The following is a 9,352-nucleotide window of genomic DNA, read 5'->3' on the forward strand; positions in this document are numbered from 1 at the left end:
GAAGATCTAGCGTTAGGGTAGTTGTTATGTTTTCACGCTTCATTTAACAATGACGTGGCAAAATGAATTAGTTAGTGCAGTTTACGAGGTTAATTAGATAGAGTTAAGAAGTTGATTAAAGAAGAAAGGAGTGATTAAGAATAGATTAGAAGAAAAAGAGTGATTAAGTAGGAAAGTGTATGATAAAAAAGGGGTGTAGAAAGGAATGAGTGGAGGAGAAAAATAAAAGGAAGAGATGAAAATAGAACGTGGGAATGCAGTTGTTGCGTGTTGCGAATGGGATTGGTTTGGTGAGAAAATAATAATGAAGAAAAAGAAAAGGTGTGTTTGTTTGTAGTGTGGAGTGTGAAGAAGTGCGGTGTAGGGTACATGGCAATGCAATTGGTCCACGTTCCCCACGGGCCCTGGAGGCGCGTGGACCCCATGCCTTTTAAATCTCGATTCCCTCTTTTGATAGCTACCTCTGCATTTACTTTATCAAAAAATAAGTTTGTTTTAAAATTTGTTTGTTTGGGAAAGCAAAAACCTTTTGTTGTATGGTGCAGAGGAACGAAATCAAATCAAATCAACTCAACACAACACAAAACTTCTGCATCAAAATTTTCTCTCTCAAACTTCCTCGAACCTTCTCTGCACTTAATTTTCCTTCGTTTTTCTTATTAATATTATATTATTCTTAACACAAATATTTATTATATATTCTTTTTTTCACACTGGATTCGAGACATGAGATGAGGCCGATGCAACTCCCACCGCCTTCCGCCTCCGCATCCGCCGCCGCTCCGGGACCGGCCAACAGCAAGGATCAGCGTCCCCAGCGCCGCCGCAAGGATCTCACGCTGCCGCTGCCGCAGCGCGACACTAATTTGGCGGTGCCGCTTCCTCTTCCGCCGTCCACGGCGCCGGCCCAGGCCAGCGGCGGGGCCAGCCAGCAGCAGCAGCAGCAGCAGGTGATCCCGTTCGCGGAGCTGGAGAGGATGAACCGAATCGGGAGCGGGAGCGGGGGGACGGTGTACAAGGTGGTCCACCGAACGACCGGGCGCGTGTACGCGCTGAAGGTGATATACGGCCACCACGAGGAGTCGGTGCGGCGGCAGATCCGCCGCGAAATCCAGATCCTGCGCGACGTGGACGATCCGAACGTGGTGAAGTGTCACGAGATGTACGATCAGAACAGCGAAATCCAGGTGCTGCTGGAGTTCATGGACGGGGGATCTCTGGAGGGGAAGCACATCCCGCAGGAGCAGCAGCTGGCAGATCTGTCCAGGCAGATTCTGCGGGGGCTGGCGTATCTGCACCGGCGGCACATCGTGCACCGCGACATCAAGCCCTCTAATCTGCTGATAAACTCGCGCAAGCAGGTGAAGATTGCGGACTTCGGCGTGGGTCGGATTCTGAACCAGACCATGGATCCGTGCAATTCGTCGGTGGGAACGATCGCCTACATGAGTCCCGAGAGGATCAACACGGACATAAACGACGGGCAATACGACGCCTACGCCGGCGACATATGGAGCTTTGGGGTTAGCATATTGGAGTTCTACATGGGCAGGTTTCCCTTCGCTGTGGGGAGGCAAGGCGATTGGGCCAGCCTCATGTGTGCCATCTGTATGTCTCAGCCGCCGGAGGCTCCTCCTTCTGCCTCCCTCCACTTCAGGGATTTCATCTCCCGGTGCCTCCAGCGCGACCCCTCTCGCCGCTTGTCTGCCTCAAAGCTGCTCGAACACCCCTTCATTGCCGCTCCCCACTCCAACCACAATCAGCTTCCTCCCAATCTCCACCAGCTCCTCCCCCCTCCTCCTCCCCGGCCTCTTCCCTCCTAGCAACCCTCTTACTCTCTTACTTCTTCCTTGTAATTTTTTATTTATTACAAATCAATGCTACATGCCTCCCTCCCCGCACAATGGATCGATGGATGAACGAACCACTGGATGCCCCCACCGCCACATGCCTAGCTACCCCTGTTGCTCTGCTGCTTTGTTTTCGTTTTCATTTTCATACAAATCAAATTTCAATATTCCATTTTCAGCCATACATTACAATGTTTTCTTTCTACTTACCATAACATGCTGCCCTGTTTGCTTTGCTTTTTTGCTTCTGTTTCTTTTTTTCTTATCGTATCTTTTTTAAGCCCTCTCTGAGTACGGTGTGTTGGAGGCAACCGAATGAATGATGGGTGTGTTTGCATGAGTCTGGTTGAGACTGGTGCTAATAGATTCTGCTCATCTATGTATGATTATTTCAGAACCTAAGTGGGACTCGGCGTCAGCCTCAGCCTCCTCTCTTTAATAGGTAATCTATGTATCTATCTATGTATCTATCCATCTATGTATGTGTTTGTTGTGGTGGAGTCGCCAATTTTTCCCTTCTTCCCTTTTCAATTTTGGATTTGGCTGCTCTTCTACTCATTCTCATTTTCTTAAAACAAACATCACTTTTGTCTCTCTACGCCTCATACTTGCTATTGCTACCTATTTTCTGTTAAAATCGATTCTCACCCCTATGAAGCACCTTTAGACCCTTTTTTTTTCAATTGCAGTTGCTGTACACGAGTTTTTTTTATCAGTAAAAGGGATATTTTATTGCATTATAAGGAAATATGGGTAGCAACTTCTGAAAATTGATCATGGTTGGATTGGTAGTGAGGTGGAACATAGAATTTATGGTAGTTTACCTGTCGCTTTGCTTGCATACAAATGAAAGAAGGGACATAATCTTGTTGTGTTGTGACACTTTTGGTTTGGTTCCTTTTGTATTCCTTTGTCTGTCTGATGCTATTGTTTGAGTAATTGAGACTCTTCTCAATTCTCACTCTGTTACCCGGATATGAAATTTGAACTTCCATGGTTGTCGTTACTCTTCCCAGTTTCAGGTAGGTGGTGTTCTCTTCTCATACCTTTTGATCATTTTATTATTTGGCCCTTCTGTCCAGAACCTTTTATTTTTGTTTTGATTCGTTTGTTAACTGTGTCTGTCTTAAACGTTGTTCAGTAAAGTAATATACTCCCACAGGATAGAAATTGTTGGTGTAAAACTATCAAAAAGTTTCTCAACAGCCACAAATCTGTCGGTAGAGCGTTTAACATCGTTGTTGACGAAATTAAGTCAAATTTCACGGCAGAGGTCAACACAAAGTTAATATAAGGTTTACACGTGCATGACTATAATGTATATTTTTTAGATAACCAACAACAAAAGCTGGTCTTATAACTAAGTTTTTGGTATCTTAAACATGGTCTTTAAGTTCATACCATTGACATAGTATTACAAAATATAAATATTATAATTCCTAGGTTCAAATCGATGACCCAAATTATTCTCATTTTAAATCCAATGAAACTTATATTTTCGTTTTTATTTTGCTTATTCATACGATAAAAAAATGTTTCAAAGATAAAAAGAAAACTTTTTTTTCTTACTTTGATTATGTAACAGTACAAAGTACATTAAAGATTGAACCTGATTTTTGCCCTTTCAAACGTTTTGACTCAGGTTTATTTCTTCTTCTGTTGGTGTGATGGCTAGCTACTCTATATATAAGGAGAAAAAATCGCTAGGTTTTTTTGCCTCTGCTACAACTTGTAGGTTAGGAAGTTGTTTTACCTTGATTTAACCCTGTGTTTTTCTATACTGGTTCTGCAAATTTCTTCTTCCAGACTTGGCTTTGTTCTTCCATTTGGTTTGGTTGCATCTTAGTGAGTTATGGGTTACGTTAATTCAATAGAAAAAGAACACAGTATTTCCCAAATCCAGAAATTACTCGAAATGGAGCCATTGGGAGGTACCTGTGAATGGCAATGGCAATAATAGGTGGGTGAAGAAATGGCATTATGTATCCACTTTTTACAGCATACCAATGATGAAGAGATGAAACAGATACCCAAAATTGTGTTTGTTCTTGCTGCTTGCTAGCTATTCAAGAATTGCAAGAATCTGAAACACGTTGGTAAAGATCTCCACTACCAAAACATGGAGAATGAAGCTGAATTTAATGGTGTAGTTGGTTGGCTTAAAATTCCAAAGTCGTTGCAATGCCCGTCGTAAATAAAAGATTGCATTAAAAATTTATTCTGATTTGAATCTGAAATCAATACTCAAAATATTTTCCTTAGGTCAAAGAGTTGAATGTTAGGAGCAACACCCTTTGAAAAGGCACAAACTTTGAAATTTTCATTCATAGTATATAACAAGTGGATGAAAGTGGAGAAAAGTGCGAGACAGTTAGTTGACTATAGTTATATCAAGTGCTATTACATGGCAGCAACAGCGTTCACCGTTTCACCAACTATTTGTGTTTTAATGTGCATTCATATAGTTTGATTTTTTGTCAACATAATTTTCTAAATTTGATTGTGATTCAAATTGATTTTGAAATAACATATGTAGTACACACTCGCAGACACATTAATATATATAACAAATGTCTTCTAAATTCGCCCTTTCTTTTAATGTTTCACTCTTAAATAAAAAGTCATGTGGTATACCTCAGCAAAAAAAAATATATGATGAAATTATAATTGTACCTAGTACTATCGATCTATACGACCAAAATTATTATGTCTAAATAGAGGATTATCGAGGCTAATCAATGGTTCAATCATTAGGTAATATATTCTTAATCAGATCTAAATTTCCAATCTGATTCAATAACAAAAAGTCCATGATAATCGTATAAATAAATATAGATTACTAGAATTAGGTACATCATCATCCAGCACTAATAGCACCAAGTGCTGAAATCAAAATTTTACTTTGGAGTGTTTTTTACTTTTACAGGTATCATCCATGAAGTCGAGATAGTGAGGTAGAAGGAGAGCATGGTGACCATTTCAAGAGAAAATGAGAAGAGGTAAACCGATCGAGAAAGAAGATAATTGTTTGTTTAATTTCAATTCCGTTCGACAACATTAATAAATGTAAACTTTAGGAATCTAACTTCATTCTAGTAACTTATATGTTATAACTTTCGTCATCAAAGAGCGAAACAACGACTTGTGGAACATTTGTTTCTTTTTATATTTTTAGATAATGTAAGAACATGATTTTACTTTTGTCTTTATTTTTTTTTTACATTTTTTTTGTTATGATAGGACTTTCAAGAATTTAACATTATTCTTGTAACTTACATGTTGTAACTTTCGTCATCGAATAGTAGAATAACGACTTATGATAAATTTGTCTCTTTTTATATTTTATAGATAATAAAAATACGACTTTTATGTTACTTTTAGAATTTTGACAAAAATAAATTATAAATGTATAAAAGATATATTATATGAAGAAGTTTGCAATTTATTTTATTCATGTACTCTACACATATAAAGTAAAAATGTAGTAAAATATTAAATAGTAACAATATCTCAATCCTAACTTCCTAAATTTGAGTAATAATTAAATATATTTTTATATTTGTGTAAAAGATACTTTAAAAGCTAAACTATTTCTTAAAAAATAATTTAAATAAATATTCTCAAAATAACATAAAAATTATAGTCCTATGAACTAAATAAGAGAAATTAGAGAAGACTAAATATGTGATCTTGTCGTATGAAACTGATGTCAAAGTTAATAGGCTTGTTGTGTAAGTTTAACGGGTTTTATAATAAGTAAGTTGTAAGAATATTTGTTCTTTTTGTTCTTTACTTAGCGTAAGTCAATATTTAATTCCACGTCAAAACACACTTGTTTACTAAAAAAAAGAACCCAAAAACTACTACAACTTAATTTAAAATTATATATATTCACAGTATTTAGATTATGTATCCTTAAATAAACAAAAAGTAATTTACTTATTTATTTATTTAATAAAATAATTTATTTTTATTTCAAAATACTAAATAACTCCTCTTTTTTAAAAATAATATATATATATATATAATAACATACCTTTTAATAAATAAAAATAATTTATTTATGTATATATAACCGATACATATATAATAATTTACCCTTTTAGTAATTAATTAAAAAAAAATACTATTTATCCTTTTTAAAAATAACAGACATATAATAATAATAATTTATCCTTTAATATATATAATTTATTTTTTAATAATTGAAATGTAGACGTTTAAGTTAATATAATTTATTACATTGTAGTATATTTAATTTTTTATTCAAATTATTTTTTAAAATATTGTATATATTTATCAGATAAGAATGAATATTATTATTTATTCGATACTATAAAAATTAATAACTATTCCTTGCTTCAAAATAATTAAATAAATTAAAACAATGGTTACATATTTTTGTAATACATCTGTTATAAAATTATATATATATATATATATATATTAATGTTATTATTTTTTTATTAATTATTCATAAAACTATATATATTTTAATGTAATAGAAATGTAAATAGACAGGTAACCTACTGTATTTTCGCTGGTATATATGAAATTGATTAAAAAAACAATTTATTTAAAATTGAAGTGTACTTAATTTACTTTATGTATTAATTCTTTTTCATTTATTAATTTTTATCACTCAATTCCTTAATTTAAGATTTCAATTTATAATACATTTTTCACATGCATGACGATAAAATTACATAAATGCATATTTGATTTATGTAAAGGTATGTTATTACAGAATTTGTAATTTTGAATTTCATAAAATTTATTAAGAAAAGGGTATATTTTAATATAGATACATTTTTAAAATCGTTAAATTACACATTTAAAAATATAAAAATTATTTAGTGGAATTTACTTATAATGTATTAATAGAAGATGTATGAAACTATAAATAAACATGGCTTGAGTCTCTCAAATTCATGATCATCATGAATGAGGAAGACGAATATAAATAGGAATTGCGAATTGCGAATTCTGAAAATTGTGAAAATTCTGTGAATTGCGAATTCTGAAAATTGTGAAAATTGTGTGAATTGGGATTTCTGAATTCTGAATCTGAAAATGTCACGACAAACGGTTTACGTGCAGCACTGTAGCGGTGTCAATGGCCTCGAGAAAATCATTCTCAGAGAAGTTCGCGGCTTCTCTGCGGAGGTTTTCGTCGTTTTCATCATTCATTGTGAATTTTGATTTCTTCATTATCTATTGTTACAATCAATTGCATTCATTTTCTGCAGATTTATCTATACGGTGGTCAAGTGATATCGTGGAAGAATGATCTTGGGGAGGAATTGCTTTTTGTCAGTAGTAAGGTTCAAGTTCAATTTCCAAATGCACGCATCTTCCGTCGTTTTTTTTTTTTTTCAGAGAATTCATGTTTCGTTTTTCACACCATTTTTGTTGCAGGCTAGTTTCAAGCCTCCGAATTCCATACGTGGAGGTATTCCTATATGTTTTCCTCAAGTATGTGTGTCTATCCTTTTCCCTGTTTTCCTTTTCTTGCATTTTTTATTTTTTTTTTAAGAACTTCTGATATCTTGTGTTGTGCAGTTTTCGATTCATGGCTCTCTTCAGCAACATGGATTTGCAAGGAACAGGTTTTGGGCCTTGGATCCTAACCCCCCGCCGTTTCCCACCACTAGCACCAACAGAGCTTTCATTGATTTGATTCTTAGGCACTCTGAAGATGATGCGAAAAATTGGCCCCATAGGTATACAATTAGCTTAAATAATTATGATTCTGTTCAATTTAACAAGTTGGATTGAGGGAATTTTTTTAATAATTTGTTGTAGATATGAGTTCCGGTTGAGGATAGCTTTGGGACCTGCAGGAGATCTGTTGATGACATCTCGCATTCGAAACACAAACACTGATGGAAAATCCTTCACCTTCACATTTGCCTATAATACATACTTCTCTGTTACTGACATCAGGTCTATATCGGTCTTGTATCATGAATGAATCTTTTTCTCATAATTCAAATTTTCACCACTGCTGAAACATGCGTATATTTTACTTTTCATAAAGTTCTGGAAACTTCAAATCTCAAACAATGTAAAATGGCACCACACACTGTCTATTCTGTTTTGGAATAACAATTTGTTTTATTAAGATAACATGTATTTGCTTTTGGCCGTGACCTTGTCTGATATAGAATTACATTGCTTTGGGATTTATGACTTGTGTCGTATGTAAGATAATTGTCACCGTTCGTATGGGCAGTGAAGTGCGAATTGAAGGATTAGAGACACTAGATTATCTGGACAACTTGAAGAATAGAGAACGATTTACTGAACAAGGGGATGCTATTACATTTGAGTCGGAAGTTAATATTTATTTTCGATGGAATAGTTTTTTTCTCTGTTATTTATATTTTATTGCTTCAACTGCATAACTATTTTATTTTGGTCTCTTTATACCATAGGTGGACAAAGTATACTTAAGGACTCCCACAAAAATTGCTATCATAGACCATGAAAGGAAGAGAACTTTTGTATTGCGAAAAGACGGGCTTCCAGATGCTGGTGAGTTTTCTAATCTTGGTACCCTTCCTTTGTATGCATATGGATCATGTTGAAACGTGATATATTGTGAATGCAAGGGTAAAAAAACAGTGATCAAGTATTTGTGCAACCTATTTTGGTTACTCGTGGCATGAATATGTATATCTTAGCATGCATTTGTCATCATAGCTAGTCTCATGAATCATGATAAAACTATGTGTTTGATTCAATTTATTTATAAGGAATAATCACTCGAGTTTTCAATCCCCAAGGAAAACTTATGAAAAATAAATTATTATTTTTCCAAAACCATCTCAAACATGGACTAGAGCGATTTGTTCCATAACACTAAGATATGTCACATAATTTGGAGTCCAAATTAAGAATAAATAGCTTTTCATTGGCAAATTCTTGATTAAGTCATTTAAAGAATTGTTTCATTCAAGTTATAAACTTAACTTGCAAATGATGAATAAAACATTATGTATTTTTAATTTGAAATTTTTTTTTGAAAAGAGGGATTAGAAGGAAAAGGTTTAATTTAATTTTATTTAAAAACTTTACAGAGATTCTTTTACAACACTCGTATCATTCTCCATTAAAAATCACTCTTTTTTTTTTTTCTTTGCAGTGGTGTGGAATCCATGGGACAAGAAAGCGAAAACCATATCTGATCTAGGGGATGGTGAGTACAAGCATATGCTTTGTGTTCAAGCTGCTTGCATAGAAAATCCAATTACTCTTAAACCTGGTGAAGAGTGGAAAGGAAGACAAGAAATATCTCCAGTTCCTTCAAGTTATTGTAGTGGTCAACTTGACCCACGAAAAGTACTTTTTACTTATTAGGAGAATGAGTTCCAATGCATCTTTGTAAAGGTAATTCACTAAATCTTTATTGATTACAAATAATCATATTATATTAATACAAACTTTATGAGATTATGTATGGTGTAAATTTTATCCCATCAATGGAATTTTATAATAAA

The 9,352-nt window shown here is 34.4% G+C and overlaps 2 protein-coding genes across 2 annotated transcripts; both read left to right on the forward strand.

Moving 5' to 3' along the window:
- The first annotated feature begins 175 nt into the window (after positions 1-175).
- Positions 176-2,085, forward strand: LOC137818152 (mitogen-activated protein kinase kinase 5). The gene has a single exon (XM_068621404.2). It carries the CDS (start codon positions 732-734, stop codon positions 1,821-1,823), a length of 1,092 nt encoding a protein of 363 aa, XP_068477505.1. The 5' UTR covers positions 176-731; the 3' UTR covers positions 1,824-2,085.
- A 4,670-nt stretch (positions 2,086-6,755) lies between these two features.
- LOC137818153 (putative glucose-6-phosphate 1-epimerase) lies at positions 6,756-9,352 on the forward strand. The gene is made up of 8 exons (XM_068621405.2): positions 6,756-7,016; positions 7,100-7,174; positions 7,269-7,325; positions 7,413-7,573; positions 7,656-7,796; positions 8,086-8,188; positions 8,288-8,387; positions 8,998-9,352. Exons 1-8 carry the CDS (start codon positions 6,924-6,926, stop codon positions 9,210-9,212), a joined length of 945 nt encoding a protein of 314 aa, XP_068477506.1. The 5' UTR covers positions 6,756-6,923; the 3' UTR covers positions 9,213-9,352.

Source organism: Phaseolus vulgaris, chromosome 10 (genome assembly GCF_051622355.1).
Source record: "Phaseolus vulgaris cultivar YP4 chromosome 10, ASM5162235v1, whole genome shotgun sequence".
Classification (NCBI taxonomy): Eukaryota; Viridiplantae; Streptophyta; class Magnoliopsida; order Fabales; family Fabaceae; genus Phaseolus; species Phaseolus vulgaris.